Here is a 14,346-nt window from a genome sequence, read left to right as displayed (position 1 = left end):
ATGGAAAAAGTGGCACATCAAGTGGTCGGTCAGCGTGCTTGACCTGTGGGGTTCGGAACCAGCGGGGTGAGTATTTTCTATTCAGGACATGCTAGTTGTTGGTACGGCAGCATAAATGCTTTGGGAAACCCTCTGATATGTATATAATAGAAAGGTGGTATATTCAAATGACCGCACGCCAACATTGATTCAGTCTGCTTCCAGCAGTTGAAAGGATTTGTCGAAATAGCGGTCTCTAGGGAAAAGAAATAATTTCTGTGAATTAATTAGAATTCAGAATAAGTAGACACAAAGTGAAAGTGAAATTGTGCATAGTTTTAGTAGTGGACCGTGAAAACTTTCTATAAAAATGAAATCAAAATTTTTGGATAACATGAAAGCCAGGATGGATTCCTGTGGGACTAAGACGATCAAATATTTGCTATTTATCTTCAATCTTATATTTGCGGTAAGGAAATATAGCAACGTTAGCTGCGTGCGAGTTGTACATTGAAATTAATCAACAGCTGTACTTTATTCAAATTCCTATGCATGATTCACTGATATAAATTCAAATTAAGTAACATTTAACAGTTGGGAGCCTTGAATTGCAAATTATCACACGCTTACCACGTTGAAATCGATAAAATTTCGACTAACGTTTTCTTATTTAGTTCATGCAATAAATAATTGTGCAGTGGGTAAAGGTCTATCGTGCAACTTGCATTGCTATTTTAAACATCTTTATGGTCTTTCTAAGGTATAAAAATCAATGTGGGTCCATGGGTGTTATTTATTTCTATTTAATCTCTGTTTTGCGATATAATATTTTAAAGAAAATTGATTAAATCAATTTTCTTCGCTAAATATTTATCTTGAATTATATTTTTTTACCGGGTAAATTTGACTTTTAAGGGAAGCTTAACATTAAAAAAAAACAATCTGTCACGTTTTGATTTTTAAAAATATTGGAAAAACTTATCAAAAATCCAAGAAAACCCGTTTTGTAAACAAATTATATGTAAATATTTTTTCATTCTTATCATAAAAAAAGTTGTACTCTAAACAAAATCGGAATGTCGATTTTGGTGGTTTTTTTATTGTGTCATGATGACATAAGAAAAAGCTGCTACGAGTAAAATGTCTTTAGAAATAATAGAAAAAAAAAAAATTGAATTTTGTTTCAGATTTTTGATACTATATCCAGAAAAACCTCATGGTGTTTTTGTTTTTGAAGTGGTAAGGTTTCCCTAGATGGACTCCTTCTTTTCAAAGATCACTTACGGACTGATGCATATTAATAGAAAAATTAAAGCAATGTATAGGTAAACTCCAGCTGGAAACACCTTTTATAACTCATCTGCATAGGATTCAAGCAAAATATTGACCAAATACTATTTAGATCAAGGCTGCATCCGGCTCGTGGGCTTATTTTGTTAGGCCCGCAACGAGTTTGGAAAAAAAAATCTGCGAGTCTGGCCGCGGGTTGTTCGGTTCTCGATAATCTTTGTCAGACGCGAACTTGGAATTATGTTTGCGGATTTCGGTGACAGGTTCTGAGATCAATATGCAACGAGTTTTGGAGAGCAGTCAACAATTTCAAGTTTCTTATTAAATCACTAAGCTGCTAACAATAATAAAATGTGAATTTCAAAACACTGCTGAAGATTGTTACTTTGTTTTCTTTATTTTGTTTAGAAATTTGGGATGATTGTTAAATGACACAAAAGCTTCCGATTTTGTAAAAGAGTGGGAATAATAAGTCGGTTTTTACCACGTAAAACCAAACCAACTGAGGCTTGACAAATTCACAAACATTTGATATGCTTGGATTCTGTTGGCTCGTGTTAATTTAGCATGGTAGGATCAATATCCACATTATTTTAATGTATATTTTTAATGTACGCAATTTGATTAGCTTTGGTCCAAATGAGATAGGGATTGTTAGTTTTTTTGTAAAGCTTTATTAGCGAGGTGTTTAGCTCGTTGGCAAGTTCCTCTCACGGGTGGGTGAGCCAATACTGGAGGAACTAAAGCAATTTATTTATTACAAAATATCTAAAGCTGTAAACCTCTATTATGATAGTAATTGCAAATATATTTAGAAAATTCATCCTCCATTAATAGGAATACTGTTCCAGTAGTTTTTTTTTTTAATTTTTTTCCTTGATTTGTTTTCCGTCGATCTTACTGAGCACCAATGCTACCGACGCCAGGGAGGCAGCTCCCACACCTGGACCGTACTTATCGACCCATCAACTCATGAACCGGAGACCAACGGCTCAACTTCCCTTGATCAGAAATGTTATGACTCAGAACATCCCGGCGGCGCCGACTGGGATTGAACCCAGGCCTGCTGGGGTGAGTGTTAATTACGCTTACCACTACACCACCGGCGCCGCTTGTTCCAGTAGTTGTGGTAGTTGATAACTTTGGCTCCTATAATAGTGGAATGTATTTTTTATGTATTCCTCTATTATAGGAACACTACCGCAACTAAAGATTCAAAGGAGTGAAAAATTAATTATTTTTCATAATTTTTGGGCTTATTTTAAGTTTGAAATATGCAAATATGCTTTATTTTAGGAAAAAAAATCTTTTCCGGGTTTCGCTCAATTTTCCGGCACAACTCCCATATCGCAACTGTAAGTAAACCACTATTACTGGTACACCTACCGCGTTTAAAGTGGACCGCATAAAAAGCCACGTATAAAACCGCTTAAAAAACGCGTAAAAACTGACTCTAATGTATATTGAAAAGCTGATATGGATTCCAAGATTTTCAACATTATCTTTTAATTTAAATGTGACCATTTTTTTTAAATGACATTTAAACAAAATATGCGAAATTTTTTAGGTTAGACAATTATCGCAAGTCGGTCCCATTTGCGTTATTGCCAAAACTAAGTTTTGCAATATACATGAATATTGCACTATCATCTATATTTTTATAATCCTGTATGAATGCTACAACTTTATTCTAGAAAAGATTAAAAAAACAGACAAACAGGTTTTCCCATCGCATTAGAAACAATGTTTTTCTCGGTTTGCTGTTTTGTGCTATTGGATGAACTTGCTATTAACGGCACATTAGTGGAAGCAACCTACCTTTGTTCCCTCAGATTTGTGTGTGTGGTTGTTCCATATATAAATCAAATTTACATACGTTGATCCACAAAGGTTCAAACTTATCTATCGATTAAGGACAACCGCACGCCTAATAGACCACCATTCATAAAGTATGTAATGTTTTCATCATTTACTAGCCCCTACCTTCAATGTGGTAAGTTATTGCTTCAATTATGTCTCATATACATATGTGCTCTATTCGCCTATTGATAATTTTCACGATAACTGGTTCAATGGCTTTAGTCGCATTTGTTTGATTACCATTCTCGGTTCGCCTACACATTTTGAAGAATAATTACATGCCAAGATAAGCATCGCGCCCTCATTTTTAAACGTGGCAATGTCCTTCACCAAAAGGAAATAATGATTGGATTATTGGACATAAGTCCAGCGCTGTTGACGGAGTGTTTGTACCTAATGTGGTGCTTCACCCGCCATGAGAACTGGGACACAAATGTACAGACTGCGTAGTTCGGTGTTTGCCAGCTCACATTGAAACATGAAAACAATAAAAGGTGATGGCGGTATATGTCAAGGTGTCGACATAAAAGCTATATTTGAAAAAGTCCTTCGATGCGTGTGAATTAGTTGATGACTTAGTTGACATCTTCCTTCATTTTTTTTTCTTATTTTGTTTTCTTATATGGTACACCAGGGCAAGTGGGACCTAAAATATGGTAGTTCAGTTTTTTGTGCTTGTGTAATCTACAATAATAAAATTCCCATTCTATAAGCACAGTAATTATCTGTTAGCATCCCTGCACAGGCAATAACCAAATATTCAACTTAAAAAAATCCGGAAATATTACTCAAAAAACGTGTAATCGGTCTCACTTTCCTCGCTCACCGACGCAAGTGGGATCCATTTTGGATATTGAATATAGCAATAAATAAATATAAATTTATGGCAGTAGATCATCAGTATATATTATTTATATGTACTTGAAGTTTTAGTCGATTATTCAATGTGGTAGAACCAGACCGCTCTCTCTGGAGTGCGGGAGGACCACAATCCCGTCCAGGATCAGTGGTATTCTGTACTGATGAATAAAAAAAAATAATAATAAAGTGGGCGCTGGTGTGACAGGTCCTGGTGTTAATATTTCAGTTTCTATGGGTGGATGGCCAACCGTTTTCAGGCTGAAAGTCAAGACATTCTAGAATGCACTGTTGTGTGTTAAAAGAGAAAATATAAACATGCATATATGTGCATCTTTTCTGAGAGGCAAGCAGCTTTGAATGCTTTAAAATCATTTACATGGACTACCAAATTAGTATGGGAATGCATTCGGTTACTTCAACAGCTGTCTAATAAACAATACAGTAAATCTCTTCTGGGTGCCAGGACACTGTGGAGAAGAAGGTAATGAAAAGGCTGATGGACTAACCAGGCAAGGACCATCTAAACAATTTCTAGGACCTGAACCCTTCTGTGGAATCTCTCAAAGCTCCATCAAGATGGAATTAAGGATCTGGGAAAATATGATGATAGATTGTTATTGGAATAATACTATCACAGCCAGAAAATCAAGAAAGCTTGTGATGCCAAATGCTTTAAACCCACAAAAACTCCGTAGCCTCTCAAAGAAAGACCTATGTACTTACATAGGACTAATTACAGGGCACTGTCCAGCCAAATATCATCTAAGACTAATTAAAAAAGTAGATGATGATATTTGTCGGTTTTGTAACGAGGAAACAGAAACCTCTGAGCATTTATTGTGCAATTGTGCAGCCCTTCTTAACAGAAGAGCAAAATTCTTTGATAAGAGACTACTACAGCCCTTTGAAATATGGTGTTCTTCTCCTAGTAAGGAAATGCGATTCATACGACACATAATTCCTTGCTGGGCATGTACCTAAAGTCAGGCGTTGGTGGTTTCTTCTAATAGTAATTTTTCATCCTGATAAGGTTAACAACAAAACCGGGGAATATACTACAATAGGTCAAATAAATGGTCGCAGTGGCAATGTACTCAGTAGGAAAACAGTTGTGCTTGAAGAACATATTTTTGGAATGGGATCATCCTAAAATACCGTAACGCTTCGTAAAGACAGCACCTAGTCTACTAACATAACAGTATCAATTTTGTCAGAGTCAAAGGTACACACTAATCCAGTCAGTAAGGTTTTTCTGGGTTTTTGAATTGCGGAACTGTTCGGTAAAAATTAAAAAAATTGTGGAAAATTCAAAAATGATAAAATTTATTCCAAACTTGTTCATACATAGTTCTGTTAACCACATGTTATGATGGAAAATACAATTCGTCGATATCATAGATTCCTTACGGATAACGGCATTTGAATTTTTACCGTCTTTTTCAGCAGTTCAAAAACCCAGTAAAAAGAATAATAACTCCTATAAAATAATCAAAGTGTGTAGCAATACATGAGGAGAGAAAGGTAAAGTTAGTGAATTCAAGCCTTGTCATAGATCAAATAAATGGTCGCAGTGCTAAAGTGACCAACAAAAAAGTCTCTCGTGACGTAATGTATGAATTAAGACGTTTTTATGTAACATATACATAAAAGTTAATACATGATTTATTAATATATATATTATTGTAGTCCACGAACATGTTGTTGAAATGAAGATTTATTCATTTTATTTAATGTAAACATACTTATTACAGTTTCAGTTAATAAATATAGTTGGTGTTTCCAACATCTGGATGCAGCTATCTGTTATATGTACTTTATACAACGAGCATTGTGTTATGTGCAATTATTACTGAAACTTGTTTAATTGGTGACAGGTGGACATCACACGTTAAACACAAAAAGTTAAAAATGTGATGTGTTTGAATAGAAAAGACTAGAAGCGTACACAACACACAAACACTTTGTTTTTTTAGGTCTCACTTGCCCCGGTTGTAGCAATATACCGTGGATTCTGGGACTCGTATGTTATTGATGCATCTAAAACTGTTTTCGTGTAAATTTCATCAATATACATATGATGATAATCTGCTGCCAGCAAAACAGGCCTTTCTTAAGTAATTGTTTACAAAATTTTGCATAAAGTTGAGTATGCCCAACTTTCTGTGCTAGTTAAAGGTGATATGTTGACAAAAATTATGGTGATGGGGATGAAAAAAATCTGAATATTACAGACGATGTAAACATCTAACTTGTGTTCCTTTTAACGTAAACAAGGAGCTTGTCAGAAATATAGTATACAAAAAAGAAGAAGGGTCTGTGCCTAGGGGCACGAACGGAAGCTTGATGTAGGACCGCTAGTGGACGAAATAAATGAGAAGAGCATTATGTTCTTTTAATTGATCAATTATCTATTATCTCAACTCTTTCCGTTTTTTAATTGTAGGCATACCAAATTTGTAGTAATTTTTTCAAAGAGAAAGTTGATTAAGAGAATCAATCAAAATCACTTGCACCCCTGCTTCCAAGTTTGGTTAGAAGATTACAACTCTGGAGAGCATTTTGTGTGGTCGTTGGTGGCTTGTGGTTCTAAATATGGACAAACAAGCACAGATAAATTCTATTCCAATTCTTTACTGATGTAAGCTTGATGGCCGTTTTATTGAAGAGGACATCCATGGCCACTTACGCTTGGCGTGGTTAGTGTAGGGGACAGCATCACGGATCTAATTTTTCAGGAACACCTTCAGCACACCTCGTAAATCAGACCGGAGATACGTCAGACACCGCCACGTCGAGCCAGACGACGGATGGTGGTTATCTCGAAGAATTTGCGTTTGGTTCTGAATATGGCGATGAGTGTGCGCCCGAGAATCGGAGGCGAATGCCACTTCGACTTGTTTCGTCTACTTACTACTCTCTGACGACTGTGCTGGGGAAGCAGCATATGTATGTAGGTAATTGGTGGATTTGTTAGTTAATTCGACGCTTTTGAACAATGCTGGACATTTACCAGTTTTTCAATAACTTCTTGTTGAAAATCAACATTCGGAAGCATTGTTATCGTTGCGTAGCCATATTTCTGATCTATTGGTGATACAATTATTGAAATTGGACCAGGGGCAGCTGGGTTATTAACGTTCAAAATCTTTCTTAAATTGTTACATCCCAAGTAACAATTCAGTAACCATTTAGCATCCACTCTGATTTATGGTGGTTTTATAACGGCAATGAACAATCCATTTAGTTTAAATATAGCATTTTAAAGTGTAAATCATTCCTGCTTAGAAATTCAGCTTTTTGCTGTTTTAAAAACCTTTCATAGTCTGGCAAGAAAGTCGAAAACTGCTTTGTTTTAAAAATAAATTTAAAACAGTTATCCATCCCTCCTTAAAACTGTTTTGTAATTCAAGCATAAACATCATTAGCAATTGTTAATAATGTTATGATAAAATACTTTATAAACGTGTTCTATCATTATAAAAGCAACCATAAAACAATTAGGTTTTGCATTAGAGGAAAAAGCATTTATTGTTGCATTTTAGGCTTTTTAAAAAGCATCATTAACTCCCCAATTATTTTGTTTACAAATTGAGCTTAAAAGATAATTCCTCATAGTTAATAAATGCCAAATTTACGACAAGGAAATCTCGAAGGATAGACGAAGTAGGATGAAACAATCAAGTCAATTTCAGATAAATTTACTTCTTTAGAAGAACCAGCACACCACCAACGACTGACCATCTGTCTGAGAAGAGTAAAGTGAGCGGGGCCCTCGAACTCATAAAACATTGTCTAAAGTTGAAAAACATACCAGCCTTCTCCAGATCTTGCGATGACAATCGAAATAACAACCGACAGCAAACCACTGAAACTGTTCGTTAGCGGAGATCAGCTGGTTTCCGATCCAACGCAGCGATTTTATTCGGCGAAAGACTCTTCGAAAATTTCATTCAACCGTACATCCCTGCATCATTGGATGGGGCACTTCTGTAACCATCCGGAAGAAGGGGATCTTTTTCGGGAACGATTGCGCTTCCAACTGTTCGAAAAGCGAAATTTTGTAAAACTAGTATCGCAAATTATCTGAGTAACTGCTCCCAATCCATCGGGAGAAAACCGCCTGGAATAATCCTGGATCTCACAGCGCAACTATCGAAAGATAAACAAACTTTGACGTTTAACTTTTTGCAGGCAACTTTGCCTCCATAAATACTGCCATAAATCTGAACGGGTTAGGATCAAGCAAAATGGCTTTAGATAAATACAATTCAGCCTGCAAGTTTTCTTCATAAAAGCCATTTTAAAACCTTATTAATTTGTTAAGAAATTCTTGAAAGCAAAACAACTTATTCACAAATGACCCATGAAAATCAACTTTTATGCCACCGCCATGTTACAATTAGTTTGCTTGTTTTTTACAATCTTCGATTTTCAATCTATATTTTGGTAAATTTAGCAATAAGCAAACATTTAAATGCGAAAATAATAAAAAAAAAAATCTCGGCCAAGCTCGATCTGAAGAATATATTTTTTTTTTGCAATGTTAAATAATTGGTCAAATCGACGTTTTACGAGGGTGGACTTAATTTTTTCGATGTTGTCACGTACATTTCACTTAAAATTTAATATGGCACTTAAAACTAGGCCACTTAATGAGAACTATTGTAATAAATTTGGATATTCAACAAGATTTTTATACCATCAGTTTCTATTTTAATTATTTTGATAAGATCGGATTCATAAATCCTTTTCTATCTTGATTGATGCTTTCCTAGTGGATTCAGCATGTGGCTAGGGGAAATTGCTCGGAAAGGGTTTTTATTGTTGCTAAATAGCTTTTATTGTAGCTTGCAAATGGTTCTCAATGCGTTCGTCATACAACCTTTTGCAGTAAATCAATCTTGAAGAGCTTCGAGAATACACCCTTCAGAACCTTCTCCAGGGTGGGCCAACTAGACATATTCTAGTCTAAATGAGGTTTTGGCGGATGCATTAATGACAAAATAGCCTTGACCAGGGTTTTATGAATGTTGTTTTATAGTTGCTTTGTAGTATTTCATAAAACTTAATATGTTACTTGGGATGTTCCATTTTCAGTTTTCACAAAGTGTACCCCCATATAGAAATCAAAGACGTAGTCCTACGTCAAAAATAGATCATTCCATGCAATATTTTATATATTTCATGAAATATTTCATAATTTAAAATTTGTATAAACAAATATTCAAAGATCAGAGGCACAAAGCCTAGTCCAAAGCGAGAGCGTCATTCTGACTTGGTCAAAGGCACTAATGCCAGAGGATTTCTTTTTATTGGGAAGCCCTAGCGGCCCAATAAAAGAGGAGTATTGCTGGTTCAGAAGAAGACTGATCTATTCTTCGGTTGTTCGTTACAGTATTGTTAGTATTCGTGATGGGTGTTAAGGGGACCGTGATTCTAGTTTCAGATGCGGCGAATGACGCCGACAATTGTATAGTTCTTGGCAGTGGTGTTCGTGGTTATTGTAGAGGCAATGGCACAGGTAGCAGTGAAGGTGGTGTGACAGAAAGTGAGCGCTTTGCAAGGAAGGATTCTAACCACCGGGCAAAAGCATCGGAAGCTCCCAGATGCTTTAGTTTGGCCACCAGTATGGAGTGGTCGACGCGGTCGAATGCAGCTTTGATGTCGGTGTACACCGTGTCAACTTGTGCTCCGTCCACCATGTGTTGCTGAATTCAACTAAATTCATGTTAATCGAGCGACCAGGGAAGAAGCCGTGCTGATCTGTTTAAATACAGTGGTCATCACTTCTGCGCAGCTTTATGAATATTCCTTGCGTATTACTTATTTTATGTGATGACTTTATTGCGCTATTTGTAAAAATTTCGAAAACAATCATGCAAACTTCTATGTATACTATAATAGGGTAGGTGTTCCAGTAATTGTGGTGTACCTATAGTTGCTGTATGGATATTGTGTCGGAATAATGAGGAAGGCCCAGATAAGATTATTGTTCAGCGATAGCTCTCCTAAAATAAAGCATATTTGTATACAGGTATGCCTGGATACCACGTAACTGTCACTTTTGGCTTCCATCGTCGATTTCCCGCAAATTATCATTCAAACAAGCAAAGTAATATCACCATCGGACAGATTAGATAATCCCCCATTTATTGGTAATGATAATTTGTATGATTCAATTGTTATTATCGAGATATTGACGATGGAGGTCAAAAGTGGCAGTTAAGTTATATCGAGGTATACCTGTATTTCAAACTTAAAATTACCACAAAAATGGCGGAAAATAATTATTTTACTTAAAATTTTCACTCCGTTGCAACTATAGTTGCGGTTATGTTCCTATAATAGTGGAGTTTTTCTTCTTCTTTATTTAGGAGATTTTGGTCCGTGGGCTGGTTTATCTCCATGAAAAGCCCGATCAAGGTCTTTTCAGGATAGTAATTGGTAAGCTTTGATGTGAGCTGAAAATGAGTTTCCCCTTTTTGATGTATGGTGCACAGAAGTTTGCATGGTTTTTTCGTTATTTTGACAAAATGCGTAATAAAGTCATTAAATAATTAAATAAGTCCTTATCCACTTGAACAACTTAGCCGTATACACCAAATCTTTACAGTTGATGGGCGGATCGATACGATTTTTGTGAGAAAAAATATACTTGTTTGCACCGGTGCACAGAAGCCAGTCGTAATGCAATAATTATTATATTAGTAATATTATTTTTCAAATGCTATGATAAATTTTAGTCTCGCAAAACTTCCGATAAGAATTGAATTGTGTGATAGCAATAAAGATGAAAATTTTTGTCATGGCATGACACATTGATTTTCCAAGAAACTCAATAAATATGTATACTTATTTTCAAAGACATAATTTTTTCTCATCCTCAGAGAGGAAAACTAAAACGTTATAGAATAAAATGACCTCCGTTATAAGCTTTGTTTAGCTAAGCTAAATAGCTAGTAATATTTTTGTATTTTTCATACCTAGCTGGACTCAGGAACTGAGTCAAGAAATAAGTGTATAAGTGGTTGCGATTTTAAACAAAACAAAAACCATAACAACAGATTTTTTATGAAGTCACGCCAAAGTAGATTACAACAGTGCTAAAAATAATCTCTCATCAAATGTATCGCTCAAACTAAAAAAAAAAAATGAAAATTAATAATTTGTATGGTTCTATCACCACAAGTATGTCAATTTGAAACTCCATTGTGAAAGTGCTACATTGTTTCATTGAAAACGATAAATTTTTATATTTACTGGACCAAGCAGTATTTTTTGCACAGAAGTTGTTTTGATGCAGAATGCCCAATAGCGTGGACAACAATGGAAAGATCCACCTGAACTATTAAACGATTAGCATGTTTCTGGAAACATCTTAGAGATGGCGCAAATTTCACATGTAAGCTGTTGTACATAAAATTCATCTTAGTGCAGTGCCTTCGCGTTTTTGGCAACACAAACTAATCACTTTAAATTCGCCAGTTATAATTACTTTACCTTTAAATTTAATTATTTAGTTACTTTACCTCTGATTCTCATGCTAAACAACTCTAACACTTTGCATTCTACTGAATACCGTTTACCACTGCTTCCCATTCCTAATATTATTGATGTGTAAGGCTAGTCATTTACAACAACATTAACCTTACCTTGGTATGCCCTTTGTTTCCACAGGTATCGGGATTGATCCTTTTAATTGCCGGAATAATAGTACTCCTCGATGTTAACGACTACCAACATTTCATCGAGGACAAGTTGATGGCGCCTCCGATCGTATTGATCGTAGTTGGAACTTTCGTCTTCCTCGTCGCTTCTCTTGGCTGCTACGGTGCCATAAAGGAGTCTCCAAAACTTCTGAATGCTTTCGCCGTTTTCGTGTTAATAGTTCTACTCATAGAAGTAGCCGTTGCAATCGCAGCGGTGGCTTTCAAGTCAGATCTACAGAACGCTCTACAGTCCCAATTGGAGAAATCCATTACTAGACGCAACAAAGCTGACATGGTAGCGTGGAATAGTGTTCATAAAAAGATGATGTGCTGCGGAATTGAAGGACCCAAGGATTGGTACGACAACAACAATAAAACCATGCCAGCCAGTTGCTGTAAACCTGATCTGATTGACCCTGAAACTAACGACTGCAAGAATGCTCCTCCACTATTTATGGATCGCTATTATCAGGTAAACTTCTTTGTGTTTTGTTTTTGGTGATTGAGCATAGTTATTATTCAATTATTTTTCATTGCCATTCGCAGGAAGGATGTTTGATGAAACTAAAGGAGCACTTTGATAAGAATGCAGTTGTGTTAATCGCAGTCGGGTTCGTCATTGCAGCTTTCCAGTTGCTGGGCGTAGTATTTGCATGCTGGCTATCAGCTGCGATTAAGTGCGATAAAAATTAAGTTAATGGTAAGCGCCTACCTAACGTTACTCTGTTCAAATGGTTGATATTAAAATCCTTTCCTTTCAGGTTAATTCTCACACATTTCATCTTACGGAAATATTATGATGATTTAAAGAATCTTTAGCTTAACACCACTTCCAATAGCCTCCACAACGCGTTATACTCAAGGAAAAAGATACGTTGTATAAAGAAGAGATGCCTTTTGTAATTACTCATAGCTGATAATGTACCGATGCATAAACAATTAGAACGAATCACAACATTTCGTGTATGCTGTAAAACAATCTAGTGATTTTCACATTGAATGCTCAAATCATATGAAGTTAAGCTTTTTTTATTTCGCTTCTTAGGAACATTATTCGCTTTTGTGAAATATGATTATGAATCTTACCAATAACAACAGAACTATTTTAGCTTTCCGTTATAGTAAACGAAGTAGTATACATAAAATATAAGAACAAAAAATAGTTACCACTGGATACAATAAAATATTCGTTATAAAATGCATGTTTAAACCGATGAGATTCAATAATTTTTGATTAATTGTTTGTTTGTTAGTCATTAAAAATAAAGAGAACGATTTTACCCTTACCATTTGAGCATTTCAAATTGATTGTTACACCCATACATAAATTATGAAAATCGCAATGAAAAAACAGACTTATAAATATATTTTGTCGAATTGTCAAAAGTTTAAATTTAAAATAATCCTACATATCTGCGTTCCTACAGTAATACAAAAACCCTTTTTAATGTCTACAAACAGATCTTATATATATATAATTACCATCTAAAACCTAAAATCTTGGTTTCATTAATTAATAATGTCCTTTCAAATATTGATTACCCATAATTTAGCATACATTTAACAAAGTAAATTGCGTCCAAGAAAGTCACATTTTATAGTACATGAAGCATTAGCTTATAAATTTTAGGGTGCATTTAACTGCAAGATATAAAATAAATTTTGAAAACCGAGACTTATTTCTGATCTAACATTTATTTTGTCGATAACAGGAGAGACTGAACACACTTGATCCCTGGGAACAATTGGAATCTTGGATTTTTTTCTGGTAAGTTTCCACAAAATTTCGACTATGCTATGACATTTTCGTCAGATCGTGGAAATATTATATTTTTGAAAGCAGTTCGTATGTTTAGACTTTTTTTGGAAAGCATGAAAATTTTTAATAGCTTTTTGAATTTTCTACTAACAGAAATACAATTTTCACAGTCCGAAGCAGTCTATAATTAGACCCGATAATAATCGTTCAATTGATGATGTTTATTTTATTTTATTTTCTCCAGTTTGATTTGAAGTTCAAAACTCAGTTAGGGGCACTTGATCCCTCGAAGTTTACACACACTTAAACCTTATATATGATTGTGAAAAAATAAGCTCGTGCTAGTTGGTTGAGCTGGTAGCAGTGCTGAACCAATACATATATAAACAGGCCATATACACTCAACCAGAGCTGTAAAATATCAACTATAAACGGCGATATTCAAAATTCTGCTTTGGTAACTCATTTGAGCTACCACTCATCGTCAAGGCAAACCACGTCAATTATCAATGAAAATGCTGTCAGTGAAGAACATGTGCAGATTTTTGTATTAACTAAATTTTCAACAAAATTATATCACTTGAGCAAAACAATTACATTGAGCCGTTAAATTGAGGTACCATCTACGCTTTGAACTGCATGGATAACAATAATGTGACACAGAATGCACGAAATTACGCTTTTTGTTACCTGTTGAATTTTTGTCACTGACGAAACAATGAATGAGAGTTTGACATAGAATTTTTTGAGGATCAAGTCTGACAGTGACTATGTGAAAAACAATTTTGTCAATATCGCGTGAAAGTACCTATGTCAATGACAATGACAAATCTCAGCACTGAGCCCAACCCAATTTTTATGCGGTATTATTTTCCTTTTTTATGATAT

At 35.2% G+C, this 14,346-nt stretch overlaps 1 protein-coding gene across 1 annotated transcript; it reads left to right on the top strand.

Annotated features, from left to right (window-relative positions):
* The first annotated feature begins 222 nt into the window (after positions 1 to 222).
* Tsp47F (Tetraspanin 47F) lies at positions 223 to 12,971 on the top strand. Its single transcript, XM_065225863.1, has 4 exons — positions 223 to 448; positions 11,668 to 12,171; positions 12,246 to 12,399; positions 12,461 to 12,971. Exons 1-3 carry the CDS (start codon positions 350 to 352, stop codon positions 12,390 to 12,392), a joined length of 750 nt encoding a protein of 249 aa, XP_065081935.1. The 5' UTR covers positions 223 to 349; the 3' UTR covers positions 12,393 to 12,399; positions 12,461 to 12,971.
* Positions 12,972 to 14,346: the final 1,375 nt, after the last annotated feature.

Source organism: Ochlerotatus camptorhynchus, unplaced genomic scaffold (assembly GCF_037179485.1).
Source record: "Ochlerotatus camptorhynchus isolate MF236.1 unplaced genomic scaffold, CSIRO-AGI_Acam_v1.1 ptg000240l, whole genome shotgun sequence".
Classification (NCBI taxonomy): domain Eukaryota; kingdom Metazoa; phylum Arthropoda; class Insecta; order Diptera; family Culicidae; genus Ochlerotatus; species Ochlerotatus camptorhynchus.
The sequence above is the reverse complement of the archived record's forward strand: the minus strand, read 5'-3'. Positions and strand labels throughout refer to the sequence as shown.